The following is a 26,830-nucleotide window of genomic DNA, read 5'->3' on the forward strand; positions in this document are numbered from 1 at the left end:
CTCTGTTCCCTATCTTTTAACTAGTTACTAATTTGAGAGAAGATCTTCCCTCTCATTCCAAGACTGCTTACTTTGCTTAAGAGCTTATGGTGAGGGACCTTGTCAAAGACTTTCTGAAAGTCCAAGTACACTATATCTTCTGGATCACCCTGATCCACAACACCCTCAAAACATTCTAATAGATTGGTGGGGCATGATTTCACTTTACAAAAGCCATGTTGACTTCTCCCCCAACATATTTTGTTCATCTATATGTCTGATAACTCTTTTTTACACTACAGTTTCAACCAATTTGCCTGGTACTAAAGTTAGGCTTACTGGCCTATAATTGCCAGAATCCCCCCTGGAGCCTTTTTTAAAAATTGGCCTTACATTAGCTATCTGGTACAGAGGCTGATATAAGCGATAGGTTACATTTCACAATTAGTAGTTCTGAAATTTTATATTTGAGTTTCTTCAGGACTCTTGGGTGAACATATCCTGTTGATTTATTACTGTTTAATCAATCTGTTCCAAAACCTCCTCTTATTGACACCTCAATCTGGGACAGTTCCTCAGATTTGTCACCTAAAAAGAATGACTCAGGTATGAGAATCTCCCTCACATCCTCTGCAGTGAAGACTGATGCAAATAATTCATTTAACTTATCTGTTACTGGCTCCATTATTAATTAATCTGTACAAGTGCTGGTCTTCAGAAATGGCCAAAGCCTTTAGACATCAGTCATTTTGCAAAGGGATCCAATTAAAAAGCTTTACCTGTTCGTAAGAGTACTTCTGGTGCAATATAATTAGGTGTGCCAACAAGTGAATGTGCCAAACAACGTTGATGCTGCCGTGCTGCCCTACGCTCAAGTGGCTTAAGCCTGTCTCCACATCTGCAGTTTGCTGGATCACCCCATTCATTACTAAAATCCATGCTGTCTTGACGTGAATGGTCACCTACAATATAAAAATGAAAGCGCTAATATTTTGGGGTTTTACCCCTTAGTTGAGCTTCTCAACTAAGACCAGTTTCTCTCCAAATTCTTTAACATTCCTTTTTTATGAACACACTCTATTCTAATGAATTAAAGTACTTTAAAATAAAAATAATTAAAAGTGAACTTGTAAAGAACTTAGAATATTGAGCTTGTGTGCTTTTTTTTTTTTTTTTTTGCTTATGATGTAAAAAAGAGTACCTGAAAGTTATTTTCTTTTGTTTGTTAAAAATTGATTTTTTTTCCTAACAAATAATAGGAAATGTCAATTCTGGTCTTCCCTAGTTTTGCTGAAGAACTTGTTGGAAGTACAGGATGTATATGGTTATTTCTCTCACCTGCAGTGAAGGAGGGCCATCTCCAAAATATCAATCACTGAAGTTAAACAGGTGTTTAAAAATTAGAAAGTTTTTAAAAGTCTGATTAAAAATCTTACCTATCACAATTGTTCAAATTTCACTCTCTTGCCTTATGTAATGTCATCCCTCTTGCTACTTCTCCAATCACCGTAAAATATACCAGGCTAAAGAGGAACTGAATTCTAGTGTAAAAACAAGCCAGAAAAGTGGGTTTTGAAAAAAACTATTGAAGAAAAAATGTACAAGCCCAATTTTCATTTAATTCTTTGCAGGTTACCTATAAGAAAAAATAACCGTAAAACGAAGAAGGAATCCATATACTGCCATTTGGAGAACAAAATGCAAAATTATCTTTGCTATAAGCTTCCCGCAACTACCCTGAAGGCATTAAATAAACTTAAATCTTTTTTTAAAAGAAGCTCACTTACTGAATTTCCACATAACTGCAGAAGAGGGATGAAGATTGTAGATCTTGGGTAAAATTGTCAAAAGTGCCTACATGACTTAGGCTCCTACATCCCATTTTCAAAAGTGACTTAGAATTTTTGTACTGATATAACTATTTCAGTTAGTTTGTTTTTTTTTTAACCAAAATAGTTAGATCAGTACTACTTCAAGTGTGCACACTGCTATATTGGTTTAGCTTATTCCATTTCCTGTATGGGTATTAAATTCAAACTTTTTTCATGTTGTGTTCATCTTTTTCTACTCATACTTATTATTCATGAATTAGCATGGAATGCTACATCAGTTCAGATAACAAAAATAGCTACTTACCACTTTGATAGTATTTGGAATCATGCGTCCATCGAAAACCTGTACAAAGCCCGAAGTCAGTCAGTTTAATATGACCATCACGATCAATCAAAATGTTATCAGGTTTAATGTCTCTGTGAATGAAGCCCATCTTGTGAACACTTTCAACTGCACAGGTCAGCTCTGCTATATAGAACCGTGCCAGATTTTCTGGGAAGACCCCCATTCTAATTAACAGGCTCATCATATCACCTCCTGGAATGTAATCCATTACAAAGTACAAATTGTCCTTATCTTGGAATGAATAGTACAGGCGAACCACCCACTCATTGTCAGCCTCTGCAAGGATATCCCGCTCAGCTTTAACATGAGCAACTTGGTTCCGAAGCAGCACATCTTTCTTCCGCAGGGTTTTTGTTGCATATAAAGCATTAGTGTCCACTTTCCTTGCTAGGCAGACCTCTCCAAATGCCCCAATCCCAAGAGTCTTAATTTTTACAAACATTGATTTGTCCATTTTAGCCCTTTTGAGACGAATGTAGTTAGACTCCTTCTGGCACAGCATTTTTCTCATTTGATCCTGGGCATCTTGGGACAACCCAACCTATGTAACAAAGTTAAATTTCACAAGTTAAAAACACTTTTCGCTTTGTGGTGATCATCATACATTAGAAGGTTCAAGCAAAGTAAAGGAAAAACTTACATGTAAAATGAGGAGTAATACTTGAAGTTTTTTCCCTAACACACATTAGGTCTCTATAAAAACACTTAAGGTTGAAACAAACAACCCATAAAATGTGCAACCTAAGGGACAGTTATAACAACAATATGCACAAGGTGCCATGCACCACCATGCTCTTGATTAAGGGAGCCATTTTTGGGAAGGGAATAGGGTGGGAGGAAAAGACAAGCTGATGGTGGTTGCCTTCCATGCCCTTTGTAGAAAAAATGGGTTTGTAGGATAGGAGGGAGGCCATTAGTAACCCACTATCCTTCACAGAGATTTTCCCACATGGGAATACTTCCCTTACATATTAACAACTGTACAGATTTGTCCATGACACTCTGCATTACTGGAGTCATTACTTGCTTGATTCCTAACACAATGAACTGAATGTATTGCTCTGTAGATTTTCCAATTAGTTATCCACTGATTGATCACTCATTCTTTGCATACTTAATTGTTTTGGCATAACTATTTCCATTTGGTTCTTAAAGGTATCCTTCTGCCCTATTTTGCTTCTTATGAAGTATAAAGCCACAACGAAAGGTGGTTCTGCTTGTGTTTTTACATTAAGAAGTCAAGTCTTGTATATCACGGAAGACACTATAGTGGTTGGAGAACTAATGAAACTATCAAACAACAGAAACCAAGATAGTAAAAGGTGAGCAACTGAGAGAAGATTTTCAGTCAGGATGTTTAATACTCTTGTTTTAGTTAATTATTGTTTAACGCAAATTACTAATTAATATTTTGATAAAGGGTATCTTTGTTGAAGATTCTACACCATCTTTTTAAGTAAGGTATTAAACTTAATAAAAATGCTCTGGAACCCTAAAGAGATCCCATATAAAGATAATTTAAGACAAAATAGGCAAACAAAAAGAAGAAAGAAATGAGGGAGAACAAGAACAACAGAAATCACGGTTACATAGGTAGTTACAGTTTAATGATTCCTGAAGGCACTTTTTGTTTTAAAAAATAAAATCAACTATCCAACTCTCATAAAACCAGACAATAGAGATTTCTTACAGGCATCACAGCAACAGTGGGTCTCAAGCAGAGATTTAAAAATCTGACTTTGTATCTGTCCATATAGCAAAAAACCTGGTGCAGTCCTCACCATCTCCAGGTCTGACTACTGCAGCCACCTCCTCTGTAGCCTTTGAACACCCATGATGCTCTCCTTTGGCTCCATCAAAACACTGCCAAGATCATATTCTTTGCCCATCAGTCAGACCATTCCATCCCCTCTAACCTCAGTGTACTAGGCTCTCCTTCCTCCATGGCATCAAATTTAAATGTTTTGTCCTTATCTTCCAGAACCTCCAAGCTTCTGCTCTCCACTAGCCTTATCTCTTCATGTTGCTTGACAACCCCTTTGCTCCATCAAAAATCTCAGCATCAATACCTTATTTATCTTCTTTCCCCCAAAAAGACCTATACACTTCCCTCCATGCCACCCACACTGTACCTCAAACACCCTTCCTGAGCTGATCTGCAAAGTCCCCTCCTTCCCCTTATTAATATTGCTTTTTGGACCCACTTCTACGATGGCTACAAGAAATTAACCTTGAAATATATTAATTTTAAATTATACATACATACACCCCCCCCCACAAAAATACGCCATTCTCTTTACTTCATGCCATACACTAGCTCTTTCTAAATAGCCATGTGATCTCACTGACATCACCTCTAATTTCCTTCCCTATGGTCTTGTTATTCCCTACATCATGACTAATTTTGTTTTCACACTCTTCAGGGCAGAAGTGTGTGTGTTCTGGCAGGTGCCTCACACCACTTTTGGCACCATTAGAAAGAATAAGATAATATAAGCAAGTGCATACCTCCAAAACACATTACTACTCCACCTGTGAGACAGCTGCTCCACACCCAAAAAACCCAGTTCTCTCCAATACGCACCTTCCTTTAGACACCTGCCCTCCCACCAGGGAATACATACTGGCTGAAACATTATGGTGGCCCTTTTCCCTCAGCTTCCTGCAGAAGGAGAGAAATGAGGAAATCCACTCCTGGTTTAATCCTCTTAACTCTCCTGTAAATAAAGATGAAAAAGTGCTAAGGGAGACAAATGGCCATCAAGTTTCACTTCTCTTCCTACTCAAGATGTAAGGTGAGTTGGCCTATTCCAGTCAGATTTCTCTCCCATTGCATACTAAAGGGAGCAGCTTCTCCCCCCATGACACCCCATTTTTCACTATCCAACCCCCAAAAAAGATCCTCCTTTTGAATTAAACACATTTTGTGTGAATTGAGCACAATTACCATAAAATATATTTAGTGTAAATAAGAAAAATAAAATTTTGATTTTAATTGACTATGTTAAGCATGCAGGGAAAAAAATCATTACCACTAAGAGGGATATGTGTCAACATAACTAATTGTGCTTACACCATGGCAGAGCACACTCAATAAAATGCTCCAAATAAGAAATGAAAGTGAGGTTTGCAAATCAAACTTAGTTATGATCTTGCACTTAAGTACCCAAATGTAATATTAAAAAATACATCAACTTCATGCTTTAGTTTTGATGCAGGTATACATGCAGAGTCCTTTGGAAAGGGTTCATGCTATTCTTAATATAATACTGTTTCTCCAAAGTCTTACTTGCCCACACAGTAATGGAGGCTATAGAAGTCAGCAAAGCTTCCAACACCTTAAGAGTTTAAAATCAGCTGTTAGTGAAAGTGAAAAGGAAAAAGAAGACTAAGAATAAACATCTAGAGAAACTTTCAGGAATAAATTTTATTTGCTAACATTTACTTAGGTTGTGATTAAGTAGACACTTATATAAGAGTACAGTTTAAATCAAGATTTTTTTCAGAGCAGGAGAATGTGGATTTTGAAATGATGGCTCAGTCAAGCAAAAAAAAGGTTTCAGTTAAAGGTATCAATTTCAAACAACCATTTGTCTAAATTCTGTTACCTACTATTATTCTCAGAAAAACTAAGATTACAAATAAAGCCTAAGATTATTGCAAAAATCATAGCTAAAATTCTTTCTGTATTTTCTTGTTTTAATGTGGGTATTTCTCAATGTTTTCTATAAAGTCAGTTTCACTGTTTCCCCTGTTGTGCGGGTCTTTACATGGCAACAAGGAAGACAAAAGTTTTAGTATAAAATGTGACTGTAAAAAACACAAATTGGCAAGGGTCATCAGATGCATCATCGAAAGCCAGTTTTTACACTAAAAGCTGTCTTTTTTTTTTTTAAACTTCAATTAATAGAACATGTACTCTTGGGCCAGTGCTAGATAAAGGAGTATAGGCTTTACAGAACTGTGGCATTTTTGTTGCTCGCTGCAGTGTTTTAAAGTGCAGATTAAAGTGAGTTTTAAATTCCCTAGCCAAGATTTAGTTAATATACTATGGTGGCCAACCCTGCATTCCTTGTGTACCCAGATCTCTCACTGATATTATAGGAATTTTGCACAGTATGGAAGGACTATGGAATAGAGGATCAAACCTTCTGTATATTTAGCAAAATCTGACTAATATTTAGAAGTATAATTCATTCTCTACTTCCAAATACTTTACTTGGGTAGAAATAACCTACAACTCAGCAAACAGACAGTGTCTCTTTTTGTTCTATAATATGCCTTTTAAGCACTTTTGAATGTTGAATAACATGAAATATATTTTTAGAATGAAATTTCCTGGACAAATACCATCACACAATGGTGTCAAACTGGTGAAAGTGAAGGAAGTAATCATTCTTTGAGGCTCTATATGGAGACTTTAGCCAGTCCTATTACCATTTTTTCCTAAATTGCATCTACAAAAATCTTAAATAATACTTAACTGTGACAATTTTAACAAATAGTATCCCCCAAATCACCATTAATATCATCCATGAGAAAAACGTGGGAGCTATGCAGCTAAGCCCAATGCAAGCTTCAATAAATTTACTTCAGCCTCCTCATAAATGACTGAGATGATTAGTGTTTAGAATATAAAATATTTTTGGTTTGCTTGATTAAATTAAAATTATACTTTCCAAAGAGAGGAATGGGATTACCTAAACACATACTGAAAGGCTGGCTGCTTCTTAAACATGTAGTCAAACTAAAAATGAACTTCAATACCAAAAGATACTACAACTGCACACAAAATTGCAGTATAACCAAGAAACCTGTCTAGATATGCAGTTTTTAAAAATGTGTACCAAAAGGTAAGTAGTTCCATTCAAATATTAAAGAAAATAAAAGTTTTACCCGCATCATTTCATTCTCTAGTTGTTTCTTGCGATGCAATCGTTGCTGATGAGACTTGAGTATGTTTTCCACATGTTGCTCCATGAAGAATTTAAAGGCCTGAGGAGAATAGCTCTGAATGCGAGACTCCCTTCGCTCTTCATCTCTCTTATTTTTCCTAACAGGAACAGGTGAGGTTGTTATTTGTTTTTTTTCTTTATCTGTCCCATCAATACATTCATTATTCTTTTCACTCTCTTCTTCCTTAGGTAAACTGGGATGATCTTCTTTGTTAGGTTTGGTTCCTGTCTCATATGGACTGACAGATGGATTCTGGTGTAGCAAGTGTTTTGGATAAGGTGGTGGAGGACCTTGGTAATTTGGAGCTTCTGTAACAGGTGGCATAACTGCCATGTTAGTAGATGGACTCTCAGAGAAGGGGACTGGTTGGACAGCTTGCATTGGCTGTGACATCCAAGAAGGATGAGTTGGTGCTAAGGCAGTCTGCAGCTCTGGCTTTAATACTCGCATACTTTTTACTGGCTGCTGAATGGGAGCTGGGGTTATAGCTGTTACTGTGGTGGCTGAAGGCTGAGAACTGCTAGAGTGACTCTGTCTATTTCCATGAGGGTTATTGAAAGAATTTGATCTTACTGGAATGTTGGGTTGCCATGTAGGGATTTCATGTCCACTGCCAGGTGGTGATTGGGGCGGAGCAGATGAAGGCTGTGACCAGGACATTGGTATTCCAGGTAGATTTATATTGTAAAGTTCCATGTTATGGCTGTTTCTATTTGGCACGATCATGGACTGAGGAATGTTTCCGTTGGTGTATGCTGAAGGAGGAACAGATCCCCCTGCTTGCATCTGCAATGCTGTAGGACTTTGCCTGTTAGTTGCGGATATTGGGTACGGAGGGGGTGGCTGACGATTGACCGAGTTCCCAGATACAACATTCTGATGAACCATGAAATCAGTCTGACAATTGCCATTTTGCATTCCAGCTCTTCCTGATGGAAAACTAAACTTGCTATTGGCAGAACTCTGCATGATTATTGGTTGCCTACCAAGTGGAACAGAATTAATGCCTCTTTGTCCCTGCGTAGAAGAACTTATGGGTGACGGATTCATTGGTGGGGGCGGATAGCCATCCTGCCATGCTCCTGGTGGTACTGGAGAAATGCGAGAAATCATATATTCCATGCTTCCAGAATAACGTTTTGTTTGAGCATTTGGTTCCCAGGAAGGAGGTGGTGGAGTTGTTCCTCTTGGTGGAGGAGTCTGCCCTCTTGGAGGTGGAGGAGGGGGAGTAACACTCCTTACTTGTGGTGGAGGTGGTGGATTCACTCTTTGTCCATTGCCAGGATGAGCCTGAGCAAATGCTGCTAATCCAGAACCAGATAAGGGCCTTCCTACATCCGACTGAGAATTTGGACTTTCTGAACGATAAGCTACACTATCTCCCAATGGAGGGCCATGTCTCGGAGGTACCAAGGACTCTTTAGAACCTTTCCAGCTCTGTTTACGGTTAATTGATTGCTGCACACTACCTGCTTTTACAACAGAAAAAAAAAAAAAGCATAGGATTTTATATTTGTGGGGGAAAAAACTACTTGCAACTTGCAATATTTCACTACTATTTTAATTCAGTTACTTTTCCTTTTCTTGGCAGTTACCTTACTGCTATGAAATAGATAATAAATTTTAATGTAAGCCACAATAAGTCACATGATTGATTTGTGACTAATCAGAAAGGAAGCTATCGAACTATTTCTAGCATGGAAAAGCTGAGCAAAGAAAAATGTATTGACCTACATTTTACATAACATTGATATCATAAACATTACATCAAATCAATCTTATAAAGTGACAACTTATGAACTTGACAGCTTTATAAAGTGACAACTCAGTGATGTACTTGAGGGGTTCACAACCTTTGAGTGAATTAGTCAGCTGAAAGATTTCTAGGACTTGTACACCTGTAAACATGCACACTAAATTAAAAAGATAATGCACTTAACACAGTTAACCCAAGTGCATTACATTCCTTGTATGCAAAGTTCTGTTCATCAAAAGGTTATGTTTTAAATCAGTCTGAAAGATACTATATGTTTGTAAGTGTAAGATAAGACTGCATAAATGCAAAATTTACAATGACCATCTCAACACTGAATTCTTAAAATTTAACTCCTTTAAGAATTACAGAGCCATCTTTTATTGGAGGTACCAGAAAGTAATTACAAGATAGAGGTCATATTATGGCATACGAACAGGGCAACTGTATGTTTAATTTTGAAAGTTTTCATTTATTATTTTCACTGCTGCAGATCAATATTTTTTCCATAAATGAAAAATGGGTAAATTGTGATAAATTGTGCAAGTAAGAATGAAAGTCCTGGCTAAATTCCAGTATCCCACCAAAAGCTTGGTACAAATTCTAGTTAACTCAATTTAATAGGTTGAAAGATAGTGGATTGAAAACGAAAGCCCTGTTGTACTTTGCTAGTGTTGTTTACTATGTTATTTTCTTGTACATAAATTAACAATTTAACTGTAATTGCACAGAAATTAAGTGATATGACTCCCAAATTTAAGAAATGAATGAAAAGTATTCAACACAGGAAACGAACACCAAAATGACAGGTCTGAACAGGATTACGTATGTATGATGTTGAAAACACAACCTAAAAGCTTATTATAAACTAACGTCAAGTACTGACATTTACGTGGATTACTTTATAAATTATACTAAAAAATTTCTCCATTTTCAAGAAAAATGGAATTTTAATCACCTATTTAATTGTTAAAGTTTATGCTTCACTTCCCCTCCATCCCCCAGTTGAGAGTGCAGAACTGAAATGTTTGGCTAATTTATGATTTCTTCCTATAAGAAAAATACCTATTGGATATACATACCTGGTGGTTTCATACCTGCATTAACAGGTCTGGCTGCTGCTGCAGCCATCTGCTCCCGACGAGGATCTTGGTAGCTCATTTTACTTATGAATTCAATTGCTGCTTCTATACTACGGCTGTTAGTTTGCCTAAGAGCTCGTACAACCATATCCTAAAGGGAAAATTAAGTTAAAAATATTTTATTTTTAAAATTAACAGAAAAAAACGAACAGTCAAAAGCACCAACAGTTGAGATTTTCAAAGCACTGCAGGGGGATTTAGCCACACATCTTCCATTAATTTTAATAGAAAATGCCTGGCTAAATTTCACTGACATTTGTAAAGACTCAAAGCATCTCCCTGAGTCAGAAAAACCGCTGTTAAATCTCATATTGACAAGATGCGCAGAAAAAGTTAACATTTTAAAGAGTCTCACTTTGGGGTATCTACTGTGCTGTTTGAATCTCAGAATTACTGTTACTACAATTTGTTCATGTGCCTATATATTACTGAAAGGCAGTAACCTCTACACAATTAAGGTTGCAACCAGCTTCCAATATAAGGCCCTATTTTTAGCCCCCACTGAAACTTAAAACAGTTAAAAACTGTAGAGCTTAAAATCAACTGATTTATTGTGAAAGCAAAGGAGATAATGAATTACAGGTCACAAGAAGTACTCCGATTTGAAATTCTGAATTTTACTATTACTTCAGCATTAACTCTGAATCTCCTTGTACGCTAATGCCCTGACTATATTGGAAGAAAACAGGCTGACATCAAGTAATATTAAAAGCCTTTGATGAGGTGCCTCACCAAAGGCTCTTAAGCAAACTAAGCGGTCATGGGATAAGAGAGAAGGTCCTCTCATGGCTCATAACTGGTTAAAAGACAGGAAACAAAGGGTAGAGATAAATGGTCACCACTAACTCTTTCAGAATGGAAAGAGATAGTGGTGGCTCTCAGGGACCTGTACTGGGACCAGTGCTGTTCAACATATTCATAAATGATCTGTAAACAGGGATAAACAGCGAGGTGGCAAAGTTGGCAGAGGATACAAAATTGCTCAAGATAGTTACATCCAAAGCAGACTGTGAAGAGTTACAAAGAGATCTCACAAAACTGGGTGACTAGGCAACAAAATGGCAGATCATATTCGGAATTGATAAATGTGAAATAATGCACATTGGAAAACACAATCCCAACTATACATACAAAATGATGGAATCTAAATTAGCTGTTACCACTCAAGAAAGAGATCTTTGAGTCATTATGGGTAGTTCTCTGAAAATATCTGCTCAATGTGCAGCAGCAGTCAAAAAAGCTAACAGAATGTTAGGAACCATTAGGAAAGAGATAGACAATAAGACAGAAAATGTAATGCCACTATATAAATCCATGGTATGCCAACACCTTGAATACTTGCATGGAGTTCTGGTCGCCCCATATAAAAAAAACTATATTAGAATTAGAAAAGGAAGAGAGAAGGGCAACAAATTAATAAAGGTACATAATTTTCATATGAGAGATTAAAAAGTGAGACTTCTCAACTTGAAAAAGAGACAACGGGGGGGGGGGGGAGGGAGGGAGGGATATGATAGAGGCCTATAAAATCATGAATGGTGTGGAGAATCCGGGGGTCACCCAATGAAATTAATAGCAACAGGTTTAAAACAAACAAAAGGAAGTACTTCTTTATACACAGCAGTCAGCCTGTGGAACTCATTGCCAGGGGATGTTGTATACGCCAAAACTGTAACAGGGTTCAAAATAAGTAAGTTAATGGAGGATAGATCCATCAATGGCTATTAGCCAAGAGAGTCAGGGATGCAACCCCATGCTCCGAGTGTCTTTAGCCTCTGGACTGCCAAAAGCTGGGAGTGTGCCACAGGGGATGGATCACTCAATAATTGTCTGTTTTGCTCATTCCCTCTGAAGAACCTGGTGTTGGCCACAGTCAGAAGACAGGATATTGGCCTACATGGGCAACTGGTCTGACCAAGTATGGCCATTATGTTCTTACTTATTTCTGTTGTGAACAGATTTGAGCCCTATTCTCTTACTGATACAAAGGGGATGTTTTTTGCCACTGACGTCAGTGACAGTAGCATCAGACACTTTGGTGGGATTTTTAAAAAGGATGAAGAGTTAGGCACTCAATTTCCACTGAAATTCAGTGGAATTTGTGTGCCTAACTCTCCTAGACTCCTTTAAAAAAAAACCTTATCTATATGATTGAACATGTTGCTTTCTACTGACTAGAAAAATAAATAAAAGTATAAGGGTCCTTCAATGGATGACAATTAAGAAATTTTCCTGTAGCTCAAGTAGTAGATGCCTATAGGACCAGATGACTACTCCCCACAATACCAAGGTATAGTTCACTGTGGAGCAGTAGTAGTCTTTCCAGAGCTAAAACTGATTTTGATCTTTCTTGTAACCACCAGAAAAATCCTTATGCTTTTAAAAGTTTAGAATTCAGGCTCATTGACAATTAAAACGTCTGATAATTTTGAATAAATTAAGTCCTTTTTGAGATTACATGATACCTTTAAAAAAGGCTTCTTTTTGAAAACACTGACATATCTAACATCCTTGTGCCCCACCAGATGAAATCACACATCACAAAATCCATAATTTAAGCAGATTTTACCAGATGCAGTGTCACTATTTCTTAATCCAGGTACAGTAGCACAGTGAAATTCTTTATAAATGCCAAAAGTTTAGATACTGATTTGTGTGATATGCAGTTTTCAACAACAAGGATGTAGGAATTTTTTTTAATTGGATATTTGAAAACTAGACACAATGGCCTATCATTAAACAAAATAGAGAAAAGAAAGCCAATGGAGAACAGATATTATGACAACCCGTTGTCAATGAGTTCTTTCAGCAACTAAACTGATCTGATGTATCATTTATATGCACTGATGAGCTGAATGCATTTGTAGGTTATTGAGAAGCTCTTTTCACAATCTTTCTGTATGGGCAACAATATGGTGACCTCTTAACCACTCCTTCTTGAAGTCTTTGCTAACACTACGTTGATGTACAACTAATACATATGACACACCAAAACACTTTGCAAAATAAGTTGATTCTTTAATATTAACCTGCAATTACAACTTTTGATAGGATCATTATTTTGACTAGTGCAATTATGAATGAACCATTCTACCTTGTTTGCTTGTAAGCTATCCTTGGCCTGCTATTATATATTTTTGAAAGTGATGGGCCTGAGGTCTGTGCTCAGGTTTACAAGTGCATGTATAAAAGGGTCTTTTAGACCCACTTCCCAGTAAATATATTGCAAACACACACACACACCCCCCCAACGGTCTCTAAATGTATTAATTCTTTATTCATGGAAACCAGATATTTTGTCAAGAAATTACATGACACTCTTTCCCATACAAAGTGAAAACAAGTTCAGCTGGTATTGAAGTAGATGTCAGGATTTCAGGCAGATGCCTGTCAATCACCTCATCCATGTCTTTATACTGACCAACAATACCAACTTTGAAAGACATCATTATGGGACTCTGGCTATATAATGTTTACATTTTTTCTTAGAAGACACTACATTGTTGAAGGTATTCTGCACTGTTCTCCTTGCAGTGTATTTATTGTACTATCATGATACATTCTATTGTATCTGATTTAGGGTAACATACATCATTTGAATATAGCTAAGATTCAAGCGTTCAGATGAATAAGACAACAAATGCAGTTTTTTGTTAATATTCAGCTCAGATAATGAACCATTTTTCTGAACAAGTTTAAGTTATTCATAATCAGGGGTTCTGAAATACTCATGTAAAAAAGAATAAAAGTATTTAAATATTGTCAAGTCACTCACATTTGGTATCCTTGCTTTACTATTCTGAACTGTATTGTTCTCACAACACATTTTAAACCACATAATCCAAAATTCCATTAAATTACTCTGAAGAAAATTCCAGACTTTGAGGAGTCCACTCCTTTCCACACACAGGGATGTAAATGACTAATCAAACTACTGCTAATCTTATAGAAAGAACAGATTACACTGGATGTAGAGGGGGAAAAACATGGGTTATTTTAACATTTCTAATTTCCTCCCCTCCCCCTTTTTCTTCTTTTTGGCCAGGTCACAGTTAAAAATTCATTTATATTTCAGGGAAACATTTTGACTATCATGCTACTTACACTCTTTACTTACAAAAAGGGTAACATACAACTAAAATGTGTGTATATGGTTAATATTCAACAAAAATGCTTACCTCATCAAACCCAGCAGCCTGTAAGTCTTGCAGCATTTGTCGATTGATTTCAGATGTTCCCCTGGCAGAGGGGCTGGTTTCGTTTGCAAAAGGCAGCAGGGAGTTTCGAATTTCTTGCAAAGCTTTATGGTACGTCACAAATTTGGTGGGATTTCGGCCTTGTCTGGGATCTTCAGCTGACATCTTACCCATATTGTGTTCAACCTTAGCAGCATCTGAGGGCTTAGGCAAATTCCTAAGACTCTCTCGTATTTCTTGTAACATTTGCCGGCTGCTGCCAGTGTAGTTACTAGCAGGAAAAGTCTTAGGCCTCATTTGTCTATATCCTTCCGGCTTCTCACTTCTCTTCATGAAAACATGTATCTATGTAACCTCCACCAAGGATTCAGCCACAAAAATTTCAAGAAAGGCTGGTTGGTAGTTTCAGAACTCACTCTTAAACAAGAGTGAAAACATTCACCACCGTTTGTGGTTCCAACAGTGCTGAAATTCTCAACAACCAAGTCAGCCACCCTGTAACAAAAGAAAATTCAAGTTACACATGCAGTGAAAAGGTTGCAATTTGCAGGGCATACATATATCATTTCTTCCATATTTACTAAATTCATCATATGCAACTTATCATTCATGCAGTCTTTAACCATTCTAAATTAAAAACTATTTTGGCCTGGCAACATTTAACTAGTAAACAATGTTTTAGTTGCCTCTCAAGTCTAAAGATCCCGAAGCTGGGAGGGATTGAAAACAGGCTTATCAAACCTAGGAGGTAAACTTGTCTTACAATTATTGACAGTGATAAACACTGCTGATTTTTTTTCAAGCAGGGAGTGTACAGCCATCAGTTAACTGCAAACTTAACTATAATCTTCGAAAGAGTCCTTGGTATCTGCTACAAAAATTAACTGCATGCCTGAGTCATTTTAAACTATGGCCCAAATGTTTAAGTCCTGAAACGTCCTTGAATTTAATCTCACCTAGAAGACAAGAGAGAGAAAAAAAATACATAATTTATTTTCCTCTAGAGTAGTATATCCTGATCACTGTCCTAACAGGTTGCTTTTCTGTGCTACTATTTGAAATATCATATTACCACAACTGAAGGATTATCAAGATCTACACATAAAAAAAAAAAAAGTGATCTAATGGACAAAGAATGGAGGGCTCCTTGATCCTCTATCCTGCTCTACTCCTACTCATTGTGATAGGGCTCCTTGATCCTGTTTCCTGCTCTACTCCTACTCACTGTGATACCTTGGATCAAGTCATTTAGCTCTCCATCACATCAACGCACTGGAGTTTGTTCCCCACCATTCCTCCCACCTTTCATTTTATTTTTAAGGACACTACGGAATTTAATCATAAAACAGATTTTTTATAAATATCATCTGCTTCAATTTCCTAGCTAAATGCAGATGTCTGATATCAGCTTTGCTTCAACAGAAGTGGGGCACAGAAGAGCTCTTTGTAAGCTTGTCTCTCTCACCAATAGAAGTTGGTCTAATAAAAGATATTACCTTACCCACCTTGTCTCTCTAATATCCTGGGACCAACACGGCTACGACTTTGCAAACAATTTCAAATAGTCTGCCAAGTGGGTGATATTGTGAGAACTTCAGTGCAACAGATTGTGTGCTTTTAGAGTATCAGAAAAACTGAAATGTATTTAAATTGGCAAAAGTGAACTCAATAAGGTAAACTGTTTCAAAAGAAACATTTTTTCTCAGTGTTTTATACAAAATGATAAAGCTACTAGTTCTCATTACATATACTTTTCCATCAAAATTTTAATAATAGTTTATATTTTGGTTTGAATTAAAGAATTGTACTTCGGCATGCCTAGGCAAATCACACAAGTTGATTCTGATACCACCTTTCTTACACCCTCTTTATAAGGCACAACATATGCCTAAATATAAGAGAAAAATGTAAATAAGTCATTCTTTTTTAAGCTTCCAAATGAATGCCTTACAAAATCAAGTAAAAATAGTCTGCTGTGTACAGGTCTGACATGACAAAAATTGGTATCAAACAAACAAGTTGGGGAAGAAAACAATGGGAGAGGAAGGATGGTGACACTAATAAAGCTGAATTAAAAACATAACATACAAACATATAAACTTTAATGATTCTAGTCATTTATTTTTATGTTAGTCATAGATTTTAAGGTCAGAAGGGACCATTAGGATCATCTAATCTGTCATCCTACGTAACAGAGGCCAAAACTTCATCCAACAAATTCTACACCCAGTCCATAAATTTTGTTAGAACTATAGTATCTCCTTTTAGAAAGATATACAGTCCTGACTTAAATATTGCATGCAATGAAGAATTCACTACGTCCCTAGGTAAATTGTTCCAAGTGTTATAATCTTTCCTCCTCCATCACTTCTTGTCAGGGGGAATGTGATGAAATATTCTTAAAACTTCACAAAAAGTAACTAACAGTAAAATTACTATATTTACAGAAAACTATTTCAGATCTCCTAATTATGGGGTAGACATATACGTTTCTCTTACAAGCATTACAGCTGAGGGGGGAGAGGAGTGTTAGAAGTGCCAAACACTTGTGGCTCCCACTGCTGTGGATGCTCAGCACCTCTTAAAAACAGGTTAACTAGTTTTTAGTTCTGCAGTAGGATCTTAACCATTGATTTTACCTACCTTGTGCATAAAACCAAACATTTGCTTGCATTTTTCTCACTAGTGACAGCTTCAGTAGTTTCCTATGCCATTTCCATTCCAGCCCTGTTTTCAGGTGCTTTTAAACTTCTACAAGTGTCATCCCTAAATTCTCCCATGCCTGGTCATTGTCACAGATTCAGCCATTTGGGGGATGAGGAGAATCGGGGGAGAGGAAGAGAGTCTGAGTAAATAAATCCAAAGAAAGGTTTTCCTATTGTAAAAATATTTTAATTTAAAGTTAACTAACATAAAACTCACTGTGGGTAGAATCATGAAATATGGCATGGAAATAATCCTCAATGGGAGATGCCTTTGAAAGTTGTTGTAAAAGTTGTTTTTTGTTTTGATGGGATTTTGACTCATTAAGGAAACAAATTACACTGTATACACAGAGTAAGCTGGCGTGCAGAGCTAAGGAAGACCATATTGATTAACTTATGTCGTAAAAAGTTTGAGGTGGTGGAACAAGACAAGCAGAGGTGTGCAGAAACACAATGGACCTCTGCTTCACTCAGCATGTATCTTATAAAGTAAAACCCATGCAGCTCCTAAGGCTCCCCAGGAAAGGAACTCCATCCTACCAATAATGTAAGGTGCAAGGAATAGGGCATTCTTGTGATGTCTTCCTTTTTCCTTTATAGGCAACCTGAAGAAAAAAAGGGCACAAATCCCCTATTTCTTTATTACATGTTAAGGTGGCCTGAAAGTGCCCCATTGTGACTGCCCAAAAAAGTTTCTGCTTTTTTACCACCTTAGAAATATCAACAATGCCAAACCTTCTCTATATAGTTTTGCTGGATGCTTTCCTTGGAAGACCCAAACACATGGAAAAGGCACTCTCTCATCCCTAAGTTAAAGGGACAGGATGTAGACAAAAGCCTTTGTCTTTTTTTTTTTTTTTAAATTACTAAAACCAAGCCAAATGGCTCTTTTAATCTCATTTGCACACAAGCCCAGAACTCCTGGGTTTGCACTGGGGACACAGAACAAGCCCTGTGCTGCAGCCCCACTTGGGGCCAGCTGGCAGCTAAGCCAAGGGGTTGAGAACGCCTCCGCCTGGGGAGGCGGGAGCATCTGTAGTACCTGAGTCTGTCTTTAAGCCTTCCTTGCTGTCACTTTTCAAGGGGAGTGAGGTCTGCCCGGGTGGCCTCCTGACTAACCCTGCTCCCTTTAGCAGGCAAAAACTTCCTCACATGCACAAGCCACAAGCCTGTGGCACCCTGTGGGTCCAGGCCTCAGGAGGTAGCAGGTGCAACAGGCACAAAAGCAGAAAGATTTCACGTTGAGGCTGCGCCCTGCGGCAGCCCGCTGGGCTTTTCCTTTGGACTGGAGCCAGCAAAGCAAGGGGCAAGGGCATCACCCAAGCCACAGGTGCATCAAACAGCAGCAGAGGATTCAAAGGCAGCACGGGCAGTCAACCCCAGGCACTGAAGTGCAGTATAGAGAGAGGCAGCCCTCCTGCCCCCTGGAGGGCACTTCGCCAGGAATCTTCCTGGGGCTGCCAGACACCAGCTGGGATGACGCACCCCCAAGGCCCAGCAATGAGGGTTAGGGGATGGAGAAGCAAACCTGCGTCTGTGCGTTACATTCAGAGGGAACAGCTCTGACTCCACTACAGAGAACGATAGTGCTCCTTCCCGTGGGTCACCTCCCCCTTCTCGGTGCCAGCAGCCCACTGGGGGCCCAGCTTCATGCTCCCAGCAGGCAGCTCCTCCTTATCAGGCATTTGAGTTAAACTGGGGTATAAGTACTTTTAAATAGTCTGCATAACAAATTACTCTCTCTCTCAATCCAGTTTTCATTTTTATGATCTCTCTCATGTCATAAACCTCCAGCTGTTCATGCTATTTTAATACAATATATAATCATTTTTTTTTTGTAGTCTTGTAATGTGCTCTTTTATGCTACTCAGTGAATAAGGCAGAAATCTTCAGGTATATACTTCCAGAGACTGTCAGGCATATATAAAATATTACAAGATGCTATGTGTTAGAATATAAATTGTAAAAAAAATACATGTATAAATAGTATAGGATTATATAAAGAGTTATAATCCCTATAGGCAAGGGGACATAGTTGAGCTTTCCTGTACAACCATAAACTCTTAAAATCAGGAACTGTAAAAGTTAACTGCAACTTTAACATTAAAAATTTCAAAAAGTCAGAAGTAGTTGAAGTGAAATATGATAAAGCAGAAAGTATGCAATGAGTTATTAAAAAGACTGTTGAAAATAATTATGCTTAGATAAATTAGATGCTTAGATTTTTGTTCTTTACTTAGTTTTAGTCTTTATTTTCTATTTCTTTTAATGTGTGAAATGTAACTTCAATGAGAGTGTCTGAATAAAGACATGTGTCCCAAAGAAAGGTGAAGGCTAGGGTAACTTATTGCCAATTCTAAGTGGGATTTGTTCTTACTTGGCCAACATGATGGAGAAGGAAGTTTTTCATCAAGGAAGAAGGTACTCAGAAGGTGTAAACTTATCCAAGACCCCATTCAAAATTATCTTTAAGACTAGATGGCTCAGAAGATTAGTAACAGAACGTTTAGGTTACTGATCAGAATTCAGTTGAAGCTGGTAGCACCCAGAAGCAATTATTATCTGACCACTACTATGTAAGCTACTTAAAATGAGTGTGTCAGTCCACACTGTGATAGAGAGACAACCATTACAATTTAATCTGACTACATATTTTCCAAGGAACAATGCCTACTGGAGGAATTTTCCTATATAAATTTGCATACCCCTATAATTATGGGGAAAAGGGGACTGTGAGGAGAAAAAAAGTTGCTTTGCACTCTTACGGGTTTCCATAATATTGTTTGGTGCTTAGATATCTAAGGGATAAGCATCTTTTAAATACCTAAGCCAAACAGACTTTCCACCCTTGAAAGGCTCTGTGGTCAAGTGGATAGGGCACTTAACTGGGAGTAAGGAGACGTGGATTCTATTCTGAGAGTTACTTATGTGGCCTTTGGCAAACCACTTAACTTTGTGTGTCAATTTTCCCCCATAAAATGGAGTTAATTATACTTGCCTTCCTTTGTAAACTGCTTTGACATCCTCAGACAAGGAATGCTATGTAATAAATGTTACATATAATTTATTGTTTTCTTGGTGGTTTCAGCAAGACAGTCCAAAGACCAATGGGCTTGAAAACTGAATTGCTCTGAAACCAAATTGAGTTGGTTCCTCAACTGAGATTGTCCCTCTATATTAGGGAAGTATGAGGAAGCAAGTATTGTCACAGACTGAGATATACCTGTTTTATGTACAGGGAACCTCAAACCCCAAGGCTGTCAATTCATCACATTTCACAAACAAGGAATTTACACACCCACTTTAGAAGTAAAAAAGGCTTTGCTAGGTGGTCAACACCACTCCCTTCGTCTTGCACATTGAGCCAGGGGACAATAACTTCTCCCTGTACCTGAAGAACTGATGATGGCCCCACTTGCAAGTCTGTAAACATTGTCCATCAGTACATTTTCAGCTGCATCTATCTCTACTTCTCAAATGAAGCTGCATCAGTTTGCCCCTTCTTTCCTTTTAAGGAGACAAAAACCAGGATAACAGGTTTCTTACTTTCCAGGCCAAATTCTCAGAATATGTTTATTGGTCCCAGAAATATCTGTACTGATCTGCCATAGTGCTTCTATACCCTGTATTTCACAAAATATTGGGCCCTAAAAATGGATGTTGTTTAAGCCAAGAAAATATCCAACTTGAGAGCTGGGAAGAGAAAGTCTGATAATTTAGGTAGTTGTAGCTCAATTTGAGAGTGTAAACACTTGCAGCTTCTGACAGTAGCGTGTAAGGCCTTTCAGACTTCACTGGGAAAGGGAACCATTGGAGACATAAAAATATTATAGTTTAAGGTTTTATAAAACTATCACAAAGTTGTACATAGTTAATATTTCATAACAGCAACAACATTTAAATAAGTTATATAACACCCAATCCTTAAAAACTGTAATTGGAATAAACTGTCATTTCTCCTTCCACGCTTCACTTCTAAACAATTTAACCAGACCAAATTTCTCAATCAAGACTATCATGATAGAGATCAATTCTTTACACTTATTTAAAAGCTGAAATTCTTAGTTGTTTTCACATAGTGTACAGAAGTGATCCTAGAAGCTATGAGGACAGTAGCCACTAAAATCACACTGGAATTGGCATGACAGAGAGGTACTATGGTAATTAGAATAAAGCAATTTTAAAGGTGCAGCATCTCATGGAACGCCAGGGCTACAAATGAATGGGATACTGCATATGAAATTACTTTGCATTACTTTGGCAACATTGAATGTGCATTAGAAAACATAATCCCAACTACACATAAAAAATTATAGGGTCTCAGTTAGCTGTTACCACACAAGAAAGAGCTCTTGGAGTCATCATGGACAATTCTCTGAAAACACTGCTCAATGTACAGCAACAGTCAAAAAAGCTAATATCTTCGGAACCATTAGGGAACAGTCAGAAAATACGACAGAAAACATCATAATGCCACTGTATAAACCCATGGTACGCCCACTCCTTGAACACTGCGTACAGTTCTGGTTGCCCCATCTCAAAAAAAAAATATTAGAATTTGAAAAAGTACAGAGAAAAGTAACAAAAATTATTAGGGGGGGTATGGAACAGCTTCCATATGAAGAGAGATTAAAAAGACTGCAACTATTTAGTTTAGAAGACAGATATATGATAAATGAAAAAAATCACAAATGGTATGGAGATAGCGAAGAAGGAAGTGTTATTTATCCATTCACATAACACTAGAACCAGGGGTCACCCAATGAAATAGGCAGCAGGTTTAACACAAACATAAGGAAGTACTATGTCACACAATGCAGTCAACCTGTGGAACTCATTGCCAGGGGATCTTGTGAAGGTCAAAAACATAACTGGGTTAAAAAATAATTAGATAAATTCATGGAGGACAGGTCCATCAATAGCTATTAGTAAGATGGTCAGGGACGTAACTCCCATATTCTGGGTGTCCGTAAGCCTCTGACTGCCAGAAGTTGGGACTGGATGACAAGGGATCAATTGATAATTGCCCTGTTCCCTTCATTTCCTATGAAGCCTTGGCACCAGCCACTGTTAGAAGCCAGGATACTGGGCTACATGGACCATTAATCTGAGCCAGTATGGCCATTCCTATGTTCTCATGATGTCCTCTTCCATACTGTATTACAATGGTTAACAGCTTTTGTTTCTAATCCTGGTGATTTGCAAGATACTGGAACAAGACAGTCACTGATCCCTCACATCAGCACTGTATTTTGGCATAGACCATAGATTTATATCAAGTACCAGACATGGGACCAATTTAGTTTTCAACCTATATACAAAAATTCAGAGCAGCATAAATACCATCTCCCAAAATATCAGATTCTCCCTTATCTGTGACAGCTGGGTACTTGGAGATGGCACTTGGACTAACGTGAACATCCACCAAATTTAAATCACTATAATGGTGGGATGTTCCTGGGACACCAACAGATAAATAAGTTAAACTAGGTTTCACTTAAATGAAAGTATGCTAGCCAAAGCTGACCTACTTTCATATAACAAATTATTTGAAGCAGAGGTTAGTGCCAGTAACAGCTGAAGAGGCCAAATGGGAACATCATGTACAGGGAATAATCCCTCATCCAGTGTCTCCTCCTCAGCCCGGTGTCATCCCAACCCCACAGTCCTCAAAGATTAATAGATTTGGGTCTCGAATCAGTTGCACACACACGCTTTCAACTACCCTGCCCCTTTCGCCCCTATCTTTATTTTGCAGGAACGAGGGGAAACGTTTCAAAATTTAATCCAGGACTGAAATACACCAAAACTCCAGCTGCAGGAGAGGAGTGCCCAGAGAGGCAGAGACCCCAGCCCGTGCCCACCCCGGGGCACAAACTGGATTCCAGTCGGCGCCGCCCGGCCCCTCCCCAGAGCAGCTAAGGCGAGGCGCCGAGGCAGCAGACGGGGAACCCCAGCCGGAGAGATGGATGATGGTGAATCTCCCCCAGGCGCAAAACGCTCTACCGGGGCGAAGAGATCTGAGCAGGAGCTGGTGGGGTGGGGGAGAGATGCAGCAGCCGGGCAGAGAGCTACAAACGGCGTGAGCCAGGCGGGGAGCCGGGAGCAACCCCCCATTGCGCCTCCCGAGGGCAGGGGCGGGGGAGGAGCTGTTATTGTCTCCACTCGCTTGCGGGGCAGCGCCCCCCACCGTGCCGAGAGGCGGCGGCCGGGGCCGGCGGATCACGTTCACGCCCGAGGCGCGGTCCGGACTCGCCTCCAGCCCGGGCACGGGATCCCCCTGGCCGCGCTCCCCTCCCGGGGCAGAGCGGGGCGAGGGCGCTCAGCGGAGCCGGACCTACCTGCGGGGGACGAGGCGGCGGCGTTGCCCCGGGCCCACGCCTGTTGCGCGGTGCGGCGCGCTGCGTGCGGCGTTGGGCTCCGCCCGTGGGGCGACGGCGGCGGCGGCGCCGTTCGGGTCCCCGGCGCTGGTGGCGGCTCGTCCCCTCCCCCACCCCCCGTGGGGCTCAGTTCCGGGCCGCCATGTTCTCGGTGGGCCTGGCGCAGGCGGTTTCCCGGATATGGGCAGTTCCCGGCCACCTTTGCGCGTATTCCCTGCTGCTCCCCCCGCCCCTCTGGCTTGGAATGTGAGTAGTTCGGAGTCAGCATTCCGGGCCGGGCCGCGAGCGCTTCACGCGCGCCCTCGTCCTGGCTCTGGCCGCGGCCCGTAGCACAACTCCGCCCCCTCCCCCCCCCGCCCCTCAGGGAAGGCGCCGTTTCTGGTTGGCTGATACCTGAGGATCCCGCTCCCCTCCCAGCCGCCCCCACTTCTGAGTGCAGAGTTATTTGGTGCATGCAGAATAATCTGATGTAGCCACGCCAGGGCGGCGGTGTTCTTATCAGCGGGGTTCCGGGCAGGAAGGCCTCCAGGGAGCGGAGTCATTTTGCAGTGCTCACCCCTGCGTGTCACGGTTTGTGGCTGCCCACACTGACACAGTCACCTGTCTGTCACACGCCACTGAAATTCCGCCGCGGCGCAAATTCCATGCCTCATACGAAACCGGTTCAGAAGGCTCCATTGCCTTGGTAGTAAATCAAACCCGGGTTGGCATTGAGTGGGGTCCGAAGCAAGATAACTATATGTCACTTTCTCTGCGGACTGTGAAGTTCCTCACGCGTCCTCTACTGTACATCCCTCACCCCACACTCGTTCACAGCTGGCAGCATGAGGGCAGACGGCCATATGGTGGATTAAACAAGTCTTTAATGAACAATAGAGAAGTGGCATATTTTGCAATTTTGTCACGAGCTTTGCTACGCTTTCCTCTCTACCAACACTGGCCGCAGCAATATTGCAGAGCACTGGTAACTATGGTTAAGGTTAAGATTTTGTCATGGTTATTTTAGTAAAAGTTACAGGTCTTCGTAGTACAGAAAAATTAATGGGAGCCATGACTTGTCCTTAGTTAAAGTCATGAATAACCGGGGTGAGGGGGGGAAACAGCTGGAGCTCCATGGCGGAGACTGAGAGCCCAAGTCCTACTGCAAGGGGGACTGATAGCCCCACTGAAACAGGGGGCACACGGCTCCAGCTGAAGCCAAGGGTTAGGGACGCACAGCCTCAACCAATGACACAGGACAGGGGCACACAGCTTCAGGCCCAGACGCAGGGTTGGGTGGGGGCACACAACCCTGCTCGAGCCCTGGCCACAGCTATGGGGAGTGGCGGGAGCACAACCCTGTCTCCAGCCCCAGCTGAAGCCGCTGGTTAGGAACGCCCAGGCCCCAGCTCCAGCCACAGCAATGGGCAGGACACAGCCCCAGCTCCTGCCATAGCTGTGAGGAGGGCATACGGCTTGGCTCCAGCCGAAGCAGACCGGTACAGTTACAGAATTGTGACCAAATCATATCCTTAACCATGGTAGAAAAGTAGATGTAAATATGCCTGAAATGATAGGTACAATTAAGTTATACGTTGATCATCTTTGCATGAGACAAGCAAGCCCCTTCACCTCTGAATAACTGAGGGTCAAGGCTGAAGTACCTTAGAGACTAACAAATTTATTTGAGCATATTGTTAGTCTCTAAGGTGCCAGAAGTAGTCCTTTTCTTTTTGCGAATACAGACTAACACAGCTGCTACTCTGAAAAGCTGAAGTGTGTAACATATGGGCGTTGGCACCCCATGTTGTTCTGGCCACTTTCCTGAGCAGATTGTAGCACGTTTTGACTTTAGTTGTTGTCTTTGTAAGATGGTAACAATATGTGAAAGTTCTATCCAATGTGATGCCAAGATTGACCGTGTGTGAATCATGCTTTGGTCTCTGACCATTGAGAACTACATTCATCTCTGCCTGCTTTTGCATGATGTAAGTGGAAGGCACTCAACACACTCTTACTTCTACTTGTTATAAGGCATCACCACCAATAATAATCAGCCACAGCTGCCATATCTGCATTCAGAACACTCTCAAGTATGTCAAAGGAGTGATGCAGGCTCTGGGCTGGGGCTGAAGGGGTCGCAATGTGGAAGGGGTCTCTGGGCTGAGCCTGGGGCAGGGAGGTGGGATGCAGGAGGGCTTGAGGAGTGCAAGCTCTGGGAGGGAGTTTGGGTGCAGGAGGGCACTCCAGGCTGGGGAAGTGTCGGGGTGCAGGGGGGATACAGGGTACTGGCTCTGAGAGGGGCTCAGGACTGGGGCTTGGGGTCCAGGAGGGGTTTCAGGGTGCTGGCTCCGGGAAGGGGCTCAGGGCTAGGGCGTGGCCTCCTGCTGGGCATCACTTACCTCCAGCAGCTCCTGGTCAACAGCGTAACGTGGCGTGGCTGCTACTAAGGCAGACTTCCTGCTACCCCAGCCCCATGCTGCTCCCTGAAGGGGCCAACGCATCTCTGCAGCCTCTGTGGGGGGAGGTATGTAGCTCTGTGTGCTGCCCCTCTATGCAAGCACCGCCCCGCAGCTCCTCGTTGGCCATAGCTCCTCATTCCCAGCCAATGAGCAGTGCACAGAGGGAGACCCCTGCCCCCTCCCAGGGCCACGCTGGGTCCAGGGCAGCATGGGTCCAGGGCAGGCGGGCAGCCTCTCTTAGCAGCAACCACGCTCAGGGCCATCCCTACCCATATGCTAAGTTGTAGCTGCTCCACCCCAGGCCCACCTCTTCACACCCCTGCTCCCCCCACCCTACCCCCACTCCACCCCTTCCCCAAAAATCCTGCCTCTGCTCCGCCCCCTGCCCCGCTTCTTCCTGCCCCTGCTCCGCCCCCATTCCCCTGAGGACTGCAGCAGGGGGTGGGCCTGCACTCACCAGTGGCGGTAGGTAGAGTGACCCGGCTCCAGCCTGCTCCAATTGGTATGACCAACAGGTCATACGTCTAGGAACAAAGAATGTGGGCCATACTTAAAAGGATTTGGGACAGAATCCTGGAATGCAAGACACTGAAAAGGATTGATATCTTGGTGGTGAATTAACTTGGAGGATAACCAACTAAGCAATACTGTAGCCAAAAGGGGTTGGCTGGATGTATAAATAGGGGAATATAGAATACAAGTAAAAGAAGTGATTGTGACATTGCACGCCATATGTTTTATGGAAAAATGTTTATAAGTGTGAATATGATGTAACTGGAATATGCTTCATGCAAAAGGTCTCTTATAAGATATCATTACAAAGCTTATGATCTACTGAGTGTTCATCCTATTTGTATGAATGTATCATTCTTGTATTTGAAGCTAGAAATATGAAGTATTACTCTGAAGTCCTATTGTAATTATGTAAAGTGTGGAACATTAATGATGGCTTGGAATCTTGATGGCTCCCATTGACTAGGACAATTGGTTGTAAATGTCTCTGTTTACTTGCAAGCCTTCCTGTGAGTCAGGCCAGGAAGAATGGAGGCTTGGGGTCTCACAGGACAAGTGCCCATGTCACCTGGTACTGGAATCCATCT

The 26,830-nt window shown here is 40.6% G+C and overlaps 1 protein-coding gene across 3 annotated transcripts in view; it reads right to left on the minus strand.

The window, feature by feature from the left end:
* The window catches only part of LATS1 (large tumor suppressor kinase 1), a 39,244-nt gene extending 15,785 nt beyond the window's left edge, over positions 1 to 23,459 (minus strand). The window contains exons 1-6 of one of the 3 annotated variants that reach the window (XM_077813191.1): positions 23,251 to 23,459; positions 14,187 to 14,699; positions 9,964 to 10,099; positions 7,054 to 8,585; positions 2,116 to 2,698; positions 759 to 941 (exon numbers count right to left, since the gene is read on the minus strand). In XM_077813191.1, coding sequence (XP_077669317.1) covers positions 759 to 941; positions 2,116 to 2,698; positions 7,054 to 8,585; positions 9,964 to 10,099; positions 14,187 to 14,537 — 2,785 coding nt within the window. In that variant the 5' untranslated portion in view covers positions 14,538 to 14,699; positions 23,251 to 23,459. Of the gene's footprint in view, positions 1 to 758; positions 942 to 2,115; positions 2,699 to 7,053; positions 8,586 to 9,948; positions 10,100 to 14,186; positions 14,700 to 23,250 lie in introns of all 3 variants that reach the window. The other 2 variants (XM_077813190.1, XM_077813189.1) reach the window with 2 other exon arrangements.
* Positions 23,460 to 26,830: the final 3,371 nt, after the last annotated feature.

Source organism: Eretmochelys imbricata, chromosome 3 (assembly GCF_965152235.1).
Source record: "Eretmochelys imbricata isolate rEreImb1 chromosome 3, rEreImb1.hap1, whole genome shotgun sequence".
Taxonomy (NCBI): Eukaryota; Metazoa; Chordata; order Testudines; family Cheloniidae; genus Eretmochelys; species Eretmochelys imbricata.